The 14,533-nt window shown below is 48.7% G+C and overlaps 1 protein-coding gene across 12 annotated transcripts in view; it reads left to right on the top strand.

Moving 5' to 3' along the window:
* The window catches only part of EPHB2 (EPH receptor B2), a 113,626-nt gene extending 104,277 nt beyond the window's left edge, over window positions 1-9,349 (top strand). For 8 of the 12 annotated variants that reach the window (XM_082229907.1, XM_082229904.1, XM_082229903.1 and 5 more), the window contains exons 13-16: window positions 2,993-3,214; window positions 4,560-4,753; window positions 5,582-5,737; window positions 6,086-9,349. In XM_082229907.1, coding sequence (XP_082086033.1) covers window positions 2,993-3,214; window positions 4,560-4,753; window positions 5,582-5,737; window positions 6,086-6,194 — 681 coding nt within the window. In that variant the 3' untranslated portion in view covers window positions 6,195-9,349. The remainder of the gene's footprint in view (window positions 1-2,992; window positions 3,215-4,559; window positions 4,754-5,581; window positions 5,738-6,085) is intronic. The other 4 variants (XM_082229899.1, XM_082229898.1, XM_082229906.1 and 1 more) reach the window with 1 other exon arrangement.
* The last annotated feature ends 5,184 nt before the right edge of the window (window positions 9,350-14,533 follow it).

The following is a 14,533-nucleotide window of genomic DNA, read 5'->3' as shown; positions in this document are numbered from 1 at the left end:
CTATGGAACTCACTTCCACAAGAGGTAATGATGGCCAACTTGGATGGCTTTAAAGGAGGATTAAATTCATAGAGAAGAAGGCTATCAATGGTTGCTAGCCATGATGGTTATGCTTTGCCTTCACAGTTGGAGGCAGAAATGCTTCTGAATACGGGTTGCTGGAAACCACAGGAGAAGGGAGAGCACTCTTGTGCTCAAATCCTGCTTGCTGGATTCCCACGAACAGCTGGTTGGCTGCCATAACAACAGGATGCTGAATGAGATGGGCCATTGGCCTGATCCAGCAAGCTTGAGAGAGCCAGTGTGGTGTAGTGGTTAAGAGCGGTGGACTCGTAATCTGGTGGACCGGGTTCGCGTCTCCGCTCCTCCACATGCAGCTGCTGGGTGACCTTGGGCTAGTCACACTTCTCTGAAGTCTCTCAGCCTCACTCACCTCACTGGGTGTCTGTTGTGGGGGAGGAAGGGAAAGGAGAATGTTAGCTGCTTTGAGACTCCTTCGGGTAGTGATAAAGCGGGATAGCCAAACTCTTCTTCTTCTTCTCTTCTATGTTCCCCTCCTGTGAAATTGCCTTGCCACCGCTTCATCACGGGCCTTCTATTCTGATGCTATTCAACTGAGTTCTACTAAAAGTAATGGACCTAAGTGAGGTTGCCCACAAGGAGTTGGGAACGGGTATGCCTGAGAATCTCCAGCTCATCGCTTTAGCAGGAGACCCCCATGGAAGTCTGCTAAAACGATGTGGGGGTGGGAAACACTTCTCATTTTGCAGCACCTCGCACGTGGGGCAGTTGTAAGGTCATGCGGTTAGCAAGTGGACGGCTCCCCCCACCTGTCGAATTTGGCCCTCAAGGCCGGTCCTGGTGAGGATCTGGCCCGTGTGGCCAAAAAGGTTCCCTGCTACTGGGGCAAATGGTTCAAGAAGTGTTTCCCATAAACACACAAAGAAAACTGGTTCTAGAGTTGGCACAGTGGATCAGAGGACTCTGGGCAGGGCAGGGATGTCTCCCCGTGACGTGAGTTACTCAGCCCAATCATGTACAGGGGAGAACACACACACAAGAAGTTTGTTCTGGAGAGACGGAAGGGTCACGGGGCACCTTATCTGGGTCAACCTTCCACAGGAATCTGGCTTTTCTCTGCAGCAGACAGAAATGGCCTTCGCCAAAGGCCTCTTAACGCAAACCCAGCACGGCAGTGTTAAGAATTTATGGCTCTTCCTCCTTGATGATCAGCGAGGCTGTTGAAGCATCACTGATGCTGGCAATGAAGCCTCTCCCGTTGCATTTTTTATTTGGTCGGTGCGAACAGCGCTGGGTGGGGGTCTGGCACTGTGCTGTCACAGAACTGGATCGGTACAGTGAAAACAGGCAACCTAATTTTTCCTGACCTTCCTTGAAAATAAGGAAATATATGGGGATGGGGGGAGGAAAACCCTTCTGGATGGAGAGCAAAGATCTGCCTCGTTCAGCATGTCTGTATCTAGCGGTACCCAACTTGTTGCCACTGGGGAGCACTACCAACAGGGCAGAAACACAAGTATTTGGTATTCAAAGGCAGACTGCACCTCAACATGGGAGTTCTAGCTTGCTCTCGTGCCTCGAAAGCTCCCTTCTCATTGTATTTATTCACTTTTGTTTCATAAACTTTATGCACCGCTTGGTTGTAAAAAGAAAAACAGCACCACAAAGAGAATAAAATGAAATTATCGGTGAAAAGTGCAAAAGCAACCCTTTAAGACATTCAAAAGCTAAAATCAGCAACAGATCAAAATACACATCCATGTTCTACATGTCTGTGTAGGCATGCCTCTTTTTTTAAGGTTTCTAGCAGGCGCTGAAAAGAGTACAGGGTCAGTCCAAGACATTTTGGCACCAGAGGCAAACCACAAAATGGCACCCCTTTCCCCACTAGGGAAGAAGGCGCAAGTGAAGGTCTAAATCAGGAACAAGGGGAAAATAATGATCTGCATTGGGAGCTTCTGTCCCTGTAGATCCTGCTGCCTGAGGCGTTCACCTTACTGTCAGGATGCTATCAGTGGCTCCCGGCTGGTTGCTCAGGAAAGTATAAATACAAGGAAAGGTTTCTTACCATCCTTTTTCATTTCAATCTTTACAGAGAGAGGCTATCAAACCCAACTTCTTGGATAATGGCGATGTCCCAAGAAAATCTCCACACACACCCATCTCACCCACTTCCTCGTTTGTCACTTCTATGAGTGCTGTTACGTGCCCTCTGTCTTTGAGCTCTTTGCTCTCCTACTTTTAAGACTCGCCAGGTTCTGGGAGATGGAGGGTCTGGGATGCTTTCTAATGACACTGTGTCAGTCAGCTGTTACTCCGCTTCTACTTCCTCCTGCTTCTCTCACATTATTTCCCAACTTTCCCCCTCTTCTGCCTCTTGAGCTGTGACCTCCCTCAGTCCACTGTTGTAAATCTATACTGTCTTCCTCTTCCTCCTCCCAGGAAGGGTCAGGATGGGGAGGCGGTCTCCACCATTCCTCCTCTGCCCAGTCCCTGACACTTACCTTGCCTCATGGGTGGTCCGGCCCTGGTGAAGGCAGCTGCCTGAGTTCCAGCATGTAGGTTTTTCCACATTAAAATAATGATTTCTTACCAATGTGAAACAGGTATTATGTTTCACCTGTGCTGGTGCCAGTTCTGCCAATCAAAGCGATCAAGTGGGCATATATGGAGTGACTCCCATAGTTTTAAAACCAGTATCTTATGGAGAGGATTCTTAGGTTTGTGGTAGCCTTGCTTGCTTGAAGTAACCTGGACTCAGCAGCCCACATTGAATGCTATCACTTCACCAACCGGTGAAATATTCAACTGAGGAGTCAGGGGATGAGAGACTTGCACTTGCATTAATGGTGCTGCGGTGCTGCCAGGTATGAGTACAGGTGCAACTGGACCTATGCCAACATACTAGCCTCCTTACAAGAAGTTGGTTAGGGCTAACTCTTATTTACTTGTTCCCCACTGACTCCATTAGCAGTCATTCCACTTGGCTGGGGCTGATGCAAGCAACCCAAGCGAGAAACCCTGTGCTCCACCCCCACTACAGGGCGGAAAGATCCCGATCCGTTGGACAGCACCGGAAGCCATCCAGTACCGAAAGTTCACTTCTGCAAGTGACGTGTGGAGCTACGGAATAGTCATGTGGGAGGTGATGTCCTATGGAGAGCGGCCGTACTGGGACATGACCAACCAAGATGTAAGTATGAGGGACTGCTGGTGAAACAGAGTATGTTTAGCCCGGAGAAGGGAAGACTGAGAGATGATAGGGCTGTCACATGGAACAAGATGGTTTTCTGCTGCTCCAGAGGGTAGGACCTGAGCAAATGGACTCAAATGACAAGAAAGGAAATTCCGATTACGGTAAATATTAAGAAGAACTTCGTGATGGTAAGAGCTGTTTGACAGTGGAACAGACTTTCTCCAGAAGGTGGTCAGCTCTCCTTTTTGGAGGTTTTTTAGCAGAGGTTGGATGGAGGTCTGGCAGGGATTTGCTGAAAATCCACTTGGCTGCCAGTCTGTTTCTGGGGACAATTCAAAGTGCTGGTTATGACTTATACTGTATAGTTAGGTGGGGGTTATTTTGTTTTTGTTTTGTTTTGCTTTTTAGGAAAGGACATTTAATAGTGCTGTGCTGTTTTTAATATCTGCATTTTGATAGATTCCCCCCTTACATTGTTTTAATTCTATCAAGGTTTAATTGTTATTTAATGATGGCCTTTTATACGTTTTTGTATTTTATCTGTGGTTTGTATTTTTGTCTGCAAGCCACTTTGAGTCCCAATCTGGGGAATAGGCGGGATATTAATAATAATCTTAAGCCAAGGGTGGCATTCTGTCTCAGCCTGTGGACTGCTGTCATTCTCAGTCTGATGTCAAATCCCTGCCCATGTAGGAACATGATCGTCTCAGGGAGCTGCCTCAGTTCATAGCAGCTCCCAGCCTATCTCCTTGGCGGGCTCCTTCTGCTCTGCGCTCCTGCCCTTCCTCCAGCCCTGGAGCGCTCCACCCCAGAAGCCATTGCTGGCTAATTGACAGTGATCTTTCCAGCAAGGGCAGAGCGTTCAGTAACTTCATCCCCTATTAGCCTCCTCGACCCGGGCTGCGAACACCAGCAGAGGGGAGAACCGCTCATGTCTCCAGCAGGGCATTTGTGCCGGTAGCATAGCAGGTGGGGGAGGGGAGAGGAGAGGAGCTCCCGGGGGGGGGAGCAATTTAATGTGTGTATTTGCATGTGCATAATGTGCATTGTCACATCCCCAATTACGGATCGGGAGCGGCAGCCTTGGCCGTCAGACGTCAAGGCCGATGGATGCTTAGGCAATATTTCCCTTTGGATGTGGATTAAGTCTGTTGATGTGGCCAATTAATGAGGCGCTTCAGACAATGAAGGAGGGGAAAGCTGTGGCTGAACCTGTGAATGAACTCTCAAGTCGCATTTGTTTCCATGAGAACGGTGTCATTTAGCCATCACCGGTTGGCTAGCAGTCAGCATCTACAGGACAAAAAGATGTATGTGGGCTTTTCTCCCCCCCCCTTTGCAGGTAATAAACGCCATTGAGCAAGATTATCGGCTGCCACCACCCATGGATTGCCCCAGTGCCTTGCACCAGCTCATGTTGGACTGCTGGCAGAAGGACCGTAACCACAGGCCCAAATTTGGACAGATTGTCAACACCTTAGACAAGATGATCCGGAACCCAAACAGCCTGAAAGCCATGGCACCCCTTTCCTCTGGGTAAGAAGCAGGGCACACAATGGGGTTAGGGCTGATGGGAAATGGAGTTCAGCATCTTCTGGGTGGCAGCAGGTTGGGGAAGGCTGCTCCAGAATTTTACCCAAGCTAAAATGGATTTCTGGTTTCCCAGAGCTGGCACTTTGGGTCAGGGATGTCTACATGCAGTGCTTTACTGTTGAGTGCTGAAGATGCTTGAGGTTCACAAGGGAGGCAGGTGGTGTCTAGTTGTCAGGAGTCCATGTCAAGCAGGGAGCCTACAGGACCTTGGACAGCTCCAAGGGGTCCTGCAAAGGCAGCTGCCAGAGAAGACCTCTAGATAGAGAGCCAGAGCCAACTGAAGCCTTATGCAGGCTGATCCTTCCAGCTCCCAGGTGGGCAGGAGGGAACTACCTGGCTGGCCAAAGGGCCATTGCCTTCTTCTGCCATTGTTGCCTTTTGCAAGAAAGAGCCACTGCAGGAGACTCGTCTTTTGAATCACAGGGTGGTGGCCAAGCTGCATTCCCTGACCACAAGGGTCCCAAATGAAACACCGGGGGTCTCCCCTGAGAAAGTAGTCTGGGACCTGTCCTCATTGAAGTCCTCCACCATGCACGTCATGGCCCCTGAATCATAAGAGTTTCCAAGAATGTGGGTCAGGTCCCCTGAACCAAGAGGGTCTTCCAGCCCTACCTGGTGACGCCAGGGATTACACCTGGGACCTTCTGCATGCAAAGCAGGTGCTACGGCACTTCCCTTGTGAAAATGAACAGTGTGGGCTTCTTCCATGCCAAACAAATCCAGATCTTTTCTTCTGCTCTTCTGTTGCTATCTCCACCACCCCCCCTCCAGGATTAACCTCCCCTTACTGGACCGCACCATTCCAGACTATTCCAGTTTCAACACCGTGGACGAGTGGCTTGAAGCCATCAAGATGGGGCAGTACAAGGAGAGCTTTGCCAGTGCTGGCTTCACCAACTTCGACGTGGTGTCCCAAATGAACATGGAGTAAGTTCCAGGGGAGAAGAGGTGGATGAGTACTAGCCATGAGGACTATGTTCTCAGCAATGCCTCTGAATACCAGTTGTTGGGAATTACAAGTGGGGAGAGTTGTTGTCGCACTCAGGTCCTGCTTGCAGGCTTCCCACGAAGGCATTTGGTTGACCACTTAGCAAAGCTAAGCAGGGTCCAGTATGGTTTCAAACTGGATGGGGGACCACATGTTGAGATTCATGGTCCCTTCCAACTCTATGATCCTATGACTGAGTCTATAATTAATAGTGTGCAATGCCCCCAATTTTTGCCACCACTAATGTTTCTCTCTTGTTGTTGCTGTGGGTCTTTTTTCTCCCCTAGGGACATCCTGCGAGTAGGGGTCACATTAGCTGGGCACCAGAAGAAAATCCTGAACAGTATCCAGGTGATGCGAGCACAGATGAATCAAATCCAGTCCGTGGAGGTTTGAGAAGCTGGGTACTTGCACACACCTCTTCCTCAAGGTCCTGTTCCCCTTTTGTCCCTGTGTGTCTGAGCCCTTGGGCGGGTCTTAATGCTCCCCCATGGAGACGGCAGCTACAGGGAAGGGGCAGCCACAGGGCAAAGATGCTGCAGACTTCAAGAATCCAGAAAAAAAAGGGAAGAGGAAGGACTCTTATTTAGAAGGATGTTTTAAAATGAAACAGAACCGCAGTGGATTTCTCTTTAAGGGCTCTGAGTCAAGCAAGCTAGGGAGGGATCCAGAGGGAACCTTTCGCCCTCCTCCTTTGCACGAGTTGGACCTCCTGGGGCACAGAGTGGACCAGAAAGTCTTCAGGGAGGGGGGGGAGGTTACAAAACTGCATGTCCCTACAAGTGTTGCTGGGCATGCCCTCCCCTTCCCACAACAGCCAGCAGATCTGCGGACCGAAGAGGGGACAAGTGCCAGCAAACTTTCCACCCATGTAATGGGGTCACCTCTAGAGTCACAGACTTCAGAGATGGACACGTCTTTTTAACTTCCTTTCCTCTGAAGGACTGGATCCGAGCGAAGCTCACCTACCCACTCATCCACCCACCCATACCTCCTCCTCTGTACGAAAGAGAATCTTTGCCCCACACTGGGGAAAGCAAAATCATGGGGCTTTCGGAGGTCTTGGTCTCTGTTGCGCTGGGACTGTTTTTGCAAGCGGCGCCTCCTAGAGGCTCTGCACGCTGCACTTCCCGGTGGCAGTTCCTACATATCAATATGCACAAGACATTTGAGAAGGCTTCATGGTTTGCCAATGACCTGCTTCCGGCGGGAAACTCCCTGCCCCTCTCGTCCTGTTCCATGCAGTATGTTGTAGATTTGATGTGCATTTCCATCTGGTTGTCGTTGTTCCATCTTTTTCTACTTTGTTTACAATGGGATGTGGGGGGAGGGGGGAATTATTACTTTGGGGGGAGCCGAGTTGTTTTGTTTTTAACAAAAAGAAAAAAGAAAACGGGATGGCAAATCCACTGTTCTTCTCTCCCAGGGACACTCTGTTGTCTCCTCCTGGGCAGCTTCCTGGCTGAGCACTCCCAGGGGGCCATGAGCATTTCGGACACACTCTAACCCCTTCCCCCTGTTCTGCCAGGCTGCTCCTAAGTCTTTTGTCATCCCTTAGCAGTTGTCTCAAAGTTAGTTGGCTTGTCTGCTGTTTCATATTGGAGACCCCTTGCTGAACCTCGTGCAGAGATGTTGTGATAGTTTTCAAAAATGATACCAACCTGGGAATTGCTCCGAGGGGGCCTTAAACTGAGAAGTTCAGCTGGGAGTGAAGGAACATCTAAGAGGGCTGGAGGAGCATGGGGCAATGGTTCTTGAAGTCCTCTGACACACCCTCAACTGTCCTTCAGCATCCTGAGGAGACTGGAAACAAAAGTGGAGGAAGGTCAACAACAGGGAAGCCTGTAGCCTTGTCAGGAAAGGCTCATGGCAGGACTTTTAACCTCCAGCCCAAGGTCCCATATCTCAGTCTTGGCAGCCACAAGTTGGAGCCCAGCTGGTGCTCAGCACATGGGTGGTATTGTGGGTCTCAGACCTGCCATGGCCAAGCTCTGGCAGGTTGTGAGAAGACTGTTGGTTGGAGCTTAACCTTGCAGAAAGTCTCTCCTCACTGACTCAGTCTGTCCTTCTGAAGGTTCAAAGAACAGGGAAAGTTGTGAATAGTTTGGAAACCCACCATGTCACTGTCAGGGGGATCACAGGTTGGAAAGGGTCACTCTGCTTAGCTCAGGGTCTCTTATTTCTGTAGGGGAAGGTAATGATAACCAGCAGTGCCAATAGTTCCACAGAATTTTCATCTCTCCGGGTTTGAGAGACAAAGGCCTGGTTCAGGGATAATGGAAAATTGCAGACATCTGCTACATGAATGAGCAGTGCTTCCTCTTTCAAGCAAATCAGAAGGAGTTTGTAAACTTTGGCTTCTAATTTTAAAGTAGTAACGATTCCCCATGACATCCAAACTTTAGAGAAATGTGGTTTGTTTCACCTTAGAGAGAACTATTTGGGATCCAGACTAAAGACAAATGCAGAATAAAATGTATCCCCAAATAAAAGCTTAGATTTATTTTTTATCAATTAAATATTGCACAGATGGTCATGAAAGTACACAGAAGGAGAGGAAAACTCTGGGAGAATGGAAAAAACAAACAGGAAGAAGGGAACTCTGATGGGGCAGAAGAATGGGGCAGCTTTTGGAGATGTCAGAGGCTGCATAAAATAAGGTTAGAGTCCTAGGTGGCTCCTGGTTTCCAGCTTTGAACAAATCATGCTTTCCAGTATTCAGATGTCATAAAGAATTGAAGTAGAGCTAATGAGAACAACCAGCACTAAAACATTTTTTCAGATCCTGGTTTGTTCTTAAATCCTAGTTTAAACAAACCTTCAGTCCTTGAGTTCGGACATTGTGGGGAATTGTGCCTTGGTTAAAAATAGATCAAAAACATCTGATCTCTTCCTTGTGACCAGAAAAGAGGAAAAGGAGAAAAGGAAAGATGCAAGCCTTAGCTTGTTCGCATGGCAGAAAGCCCCAATTTTCTGTTACTCCTGAACTGGGCTGCTGTAGATAGGTTACCTGGGCTGATTAAAAAATAAATAAATACAAATGCTGGCAAAAGTACATATACCATCTTGTGGACTTGCCAGAGGTGTGCGCGCATTGCAGGGAGAAACAGATTTCAGTGCCCTGAAATCTGTCATAATCCCATACAGCTATCACAGAATCAGGTGTAGCTTGGTTGTACAGAGCAAAGAGCTCTTACAATGCCACGGGTAGCTTTCATCCCTTTGGTTGGTGGGGCAGGGTGTCCCATTCCAATCCATCCCCATTTAGTGCCACACCAAGCTATCCCCTAGAACCTGAGCCAGCCTTGGCCTTTGTGCTCCGCTGCCTTCCTTCTGGTTTTCCGTGCAAGCTCCTTTGCACGGGAGGGAAGGACCTGACATATCTTTGCACTAAAGCTGCCCTGACCCTTCCCTCCTGACGAAGGCCCGGTCTTGTTCCACTGGGTGCTGCTGGCGTCATGGGAGGGAGGGCAGGGGAGCTGTCTTCACCAGCAGACGGGCAACACAACACAACACAGACATCTTCCTGAGCCATTTCACTGTGTGTGTGTGTGTGTGTGTGTGAGAGAGAGAGAGAGAGAGAGAGAGAGAGAGAGTGCACTCACAGCACGCCTAATGCAGACTACGATTTCAAGAGAAGGGGGCTGATGGAGACTCGCCTCATTTCTTCCATTGTTCTAATGAGATGGGACTCACCCATCTATGCTAGATATTTCATTGTGACCTCACCAGAATCCTGGAAATCTCCCCTCTTTCTCCTCGACTGTGCCCCCCCCCCGCATACATGCACACTCGACTTTTCTCTGTCCTTAAGCCAGAAGAGAGACTTATTTTGCAGGTATTTCAAGCGCAGTGTCAGAATTCGGAATCAGGACTGTGCCATGCACAGCGCTTGCCTTTAATGCACCAGAGCTGTCCTGTCGGTCCGCATCACCCGATTGCAACTGCTTGAGTCACCCTTCTGATTTCTTCCAACACGCTGAGCCAGCACCCAACCTCTCCTCATCCCATGCCCGCCACCTTCCTCTGCCGTCACCACATTTTTTTTAGCGATCCTGGAACTGAAACTGGATTGGCAGCGTTCTGTTGAAGATAGCAATAAATCGTCAGGCCCCGGGCCCTGGCAGTTCTGGACACTGTGATAGGGCTAGGAGTGGAGAGGGATGACGTGCTGTGTCAGTAGGGCCCCAGGATTTGCATATCAAAGGCAAGCACTTTGGGGCTGCTGGGAGAGAGGAGCAGAGAAAAGCAATTCCTAAATGCAAAAGTCTGATAGAAAGCTCAAATATTTCACTGTGATTTTCTTTTATTTAAAGCAGAACAGTAACTGAATTGGAATGGAACTTCCTTGGTTTAAGACAGGGGTGGAGAAGCTTCTGGTAGGTAGCTTCATTAGGTCCACCAGTCTCTGGATTTGGAACACTAGGATGTTTTGGTCAAGCCATGCTCACATGTCCTACATCCGATGACATACTTTATGTCAGGTGTGGGGCAGATAAGGATGCAGCTGGGCTGGAAGCAGGGGGTGTTGCTGTTACCACCAATCAGCTGATCATCAGGGCAGGTGAAGTGCAGTGCCTATACCCACACAGTTGGCTTTCAAGCCACATGGGCAAAAATGGGTTGCCTGGCATTGATGTCAGGTGATTGACAGGTGGGCAGTCTGCCTGCAACCTGCCAAACCTGACCCATAGTGGGATGGGGAGGTAAGGATCCAGCCCATTAGCCAGATCCAGTTCACCACCCCTGCTTTAAAACTCTACCCGTGAACAAACCCAGCTTGCAGTGCAATCCTATACATGCCATCTCAATAAGTCAGTCCCACTGAATTCAGTGGAACAAATGAGTTGTGTGTTGGGTTTCAGAACGAGGTGCTTCTTCTCATCTGGTCTTCTTTTATGCATTTTAGCTTTGAGTCCTCCAGGTGCTGTTGGTTTCATAACATACATCAGCCCTTGCCAGCCTGATCAATGGTTGTGGGGTATAGAAATTGGCTCCCAGCAATATTGGGAGGGCTGCAGGTTCCCCAGCCCTGTGTTAGACCTTGGTCTCTGCTGCCCAACCCCACCCTTTGCACATGCCCAGTAGCATGGAAGCCGTTTCCCCATGGTACCATCACACACTGCTGAGGATAATGATGGATTAATTATCCAAAGGGTGGAAAAAAATATGAGATGCTGAGAGAACAGACATGGGTCAGATTGGGTTCATCCTCAATGGATATTCCTTCTACTGGGGAATCATACCTATAAGGTGGGGTTACAGCCTGTCCCTCTTGTGACTTCCAGGAAGACTCAATGGCCTCAGCATCTCCCTTGCCTTTCTTTCATGAGAACAGGCTTTCCAGAGGCCTTGGGCTATCTAGAGAAACAGGCTAGAAGGCTCTGGTCTGGCTCTTGCGGGCTGCCTTGTCTGTGCCCCCTTTCAGTTTTGTCTACACTTCCATGCTCTGCAGATCAGCAAAGAGGAGCCAGATGTTGGGGAATACCTATCAGCCCCTACAGCCAGCAGGGCCAGTGGTCAGGGATTATGGGAGTCCAGCAACATCTAGAAGGCCATAACTGTAGATGGCTACTGTTTTAAATTCTGAGTGGGCCCTGCAGCAACTGATGCAGCCTGGCCTTGTTCTCAGATACTTGCTGTCCTCTTCAAGCTGGACGTCTTTTGATTCATGCCCCATCACCAGTTCCAGGGGTAGACTTTGGTTTTTAAGTTCCATGCCCAATCCAATAAGGATGAAACCGGCTGATGGGCTGTAGCTCAGGGGTAGAGCACCTTCTTTGCATTCAGAAGGTCCCAGCATCTCCAGGCAGGGCTAGGAAAGACCCCTGCCTGCTGCTTCCAGTGCCCCTGTGTTCTAATGCTGCTAGAAAGACAACTGGAAACACCACTGTTGTTGCCACCAAGTTGGGAGATCTCTTACTGCAAGGGTTAGAACAGCAGGTGACAGTTTCACCTACAACAGTATCAGGATTAAAAGAGAGTACATTGGGGGTGGTTTCTGAGAGATCTTTCCCTTCTTGCAGTGCTGCTTGATAGGTTAGATGTGAACAGTACAGGAAGCACTTCCCTGGCTCTGAAAGGTTGCATTTAACCACAATCGACATTAGCCCATCACTCATTCCAACTGGCTACCATAGTTCACATCCAGTCTGTGATTCCTGATTGGCTAGTATCATTGCATCCAGTGCATGATTCCTGATTGGCTGGAACCAACCAAGAGGTTGAAATGAACACTACTGAAAAAACAGCAGATGTAGGAGGGAAGAGTGGCGGCCAACTGCAACAAACAGCCCTGAAAAAAGTCATAGCATCATAGAATGATTCCTTCAGCAGCATCTGGAGTCATCTGGTCCAACTTCCTGCAATGCAGGAATGACAACTAAAGGATCTCCCCCCCCCCCAGAAGATCCCCATGCACCAACCATCACCAGTCTCAAGATGAAAACCAAACTGGCCGGGCGTTTGTTGCCACTTTGGGTTCTCTCCTACCCCACCCCTACCCTGCAGCCCTGCACCTCAGCTCTGGCTCAGAGCAATGTCTTCAGTTTCCAAGCCTCTTCTCCCTGCTCAATGGTGACCCATTTACTGCACAGGTCTCTACTTCAGAATGCCTGCGCAATCTCCACCTGCCCATGGGCCATGGCCTTGTGTGTGTGACATTTGCTGTTCCCCTGACCATGTTTGTATTTTTTAGAAAATGTGAATAGGTAAGTGGCGTTCCAGCCCTGCTCACATGGGGGTGTCTTCCATTCCGACCAGGGCCTTCTCCTGGCTCCATGATGCATCTTTTGATGTTGCTGGGGAGGAAAGAATAATAATGAATAATAATAATAAACCAGATGTATTTATAAAGGAAACAAAATCTGCTGCTCCGATGCCTTTGTAGGAGTATTTTTAAGAAGACTTTTTTTTCAAAATAAATGTGAAGTGTAAAAGTTTGAAGCACTCACTGGCGGGCTCTTATTCTTTGTTCGCCGTCTGTCAACTGCCTCGTTGGATAACCATGCAGAATGGAAGTGAAGCTTGGGGATGGCTCTGGCTTTTAGGCAGTCCTGCCTGATGGAGCCTGCAGGCCTCACTCCCCATAAGCCTACCAAGGTTGGGGGAGGGGGGCTAGAATTCAGCCTGAAGGTCACATTCCATTCTGGGCAAGCTTCCACATGCCAGAGGCAGGTAAGGGCACAGGTAAAAGTAGGCAGAGCTAGAAATGGAAAGACTGGAGCCCTGGTTTTATATGATTTGAATTCCGTATATTCTCCCTTTATGGAAGGCAATGAGCCCCTTAGTGCTCATCACTGCATGGTGGGGTGGGGGTGGGATTGGGGCACTGGTGAAGGGTCTCAAAGGGGCCTTTCACTGCCCTGACCCAGGCATGCTGCCACTCAAGGCCTTCCATACTGGGCACCTAGTGGTGTCCCCTTTAAGAGAGAAGCTTGGTGCCCACCTATGGGGGCTATCTTGCCATCATTGTTTACTCAAAATGCAATGCCCAATTTCTTTCTTTTTTTGTGTGTTAAATCATTTTTATTAATTTTCCAATAAAAAACATCCAATTAACATATCAAATCATAATCCAATTAAAATAAAAAACTAAAATAAAAAAGACCAAATTATCATCCAAATTATAATTATTAATTTTTTGGGACTTCCCATAGTCTGGACCTTGAAGCATATCTCCAAATCTCAGTCCTGCCTCTCCTCACAATGCCCAGTTTCTAGATAGTCTATACGGGGTTTCCCAAACTTGGGTCTCCAGCTGTTTTGAGACTATAATTCCCATCATCCCTGGCCACTGGTCCTGCTAGCTAGGGATGATGGGAGTTGTAGTCCAAAAAGAAAAACAGTTGGAGACCCAAGTTTAGGAAACCCTGGTCTATAAAACCCAGCCTGTGAAAGCTACAGAGCTCACAAAGCTATAGCAGCTTTACACCAACACACATTTGTTGGGGCTGATAAGGGTTGGTTGCCCCCAACAACTGAAGGGAGCCGCAGTAGATGGGAACTGGGAGTAGCTTCCATTCAAAAGTGGCACTGCCCCCCTTTCATTGCTAAAATGCTGTCAGGGGTTGTCAGGGAGGGTGATGAGTGGCGTTGTTTGTGTCACTGGGCAGCACTCAAGGTTGGGTTCTGCTGGGTCTCTGGCAGCCATCCGAGAAACTCAGCTGCCGTAGCCTGAGGTGCACTCCATTTCCTGGTTCTTTAGCCTGAAAGTTTCTCCCTCACCAGTCAGAACTTTGCTGCCTCCCTTCAACACGGTTCTGATTTGTGAGTTAGAAACTGCCCTCTCCCCTCTGCAGCTGTATCGCTTGTGTGAAAATTCACAGGATCATGAAGCAGCGACTCGCAGCAAGTCACCTTCAATCCCTGTGTTGGAGGAAGGTGACTGAGGAAAGTTTCACCAAAACATTGAGTTGTGTAAGCGCAAGCTCCCCAAGAGGAGGCTCTCACTCCCACAAGTGTAGGGGAGGACCCTCCAATTGCAATTATTCAATAAACCAGACTGGAAATAGATTAAATCTGAAATTCCATGCCAACCCTGGGCACGCTCAGGGCTGTTTTGAGAAAATGGCTATAAGAGCACAGTGAGAATGGAGAAAATTAACAAATTAAAGTCCAGTTGTTGCATCATTCATGGCTCTGGGTGTTAACTAGGCTAGCTCTGTTGTGTTAAGTGGGATAAGACAGTTTGATCACTCTTGAGGCAGACAAACATCAGGATCATCTGCCCTCTA

The sequence above is a fragment of the Podarcis vaucheri genome (genome assembly GCF_965113315.1).
Source record: "Podarcis vaucheri genome assembly, chromosome: 7".
Lineage (NCBI taxonomy): Eukaryota > Metazoa > Chordata > Lepidosauria > Squamata > Lacertidae > Podarcis > Podarcis vaucheri.
The sequence above is the reverse complement of the archived record's forward strand: the minus strand, read 5'-3'. Positions and strand labels throughout refer to the sequence as shown.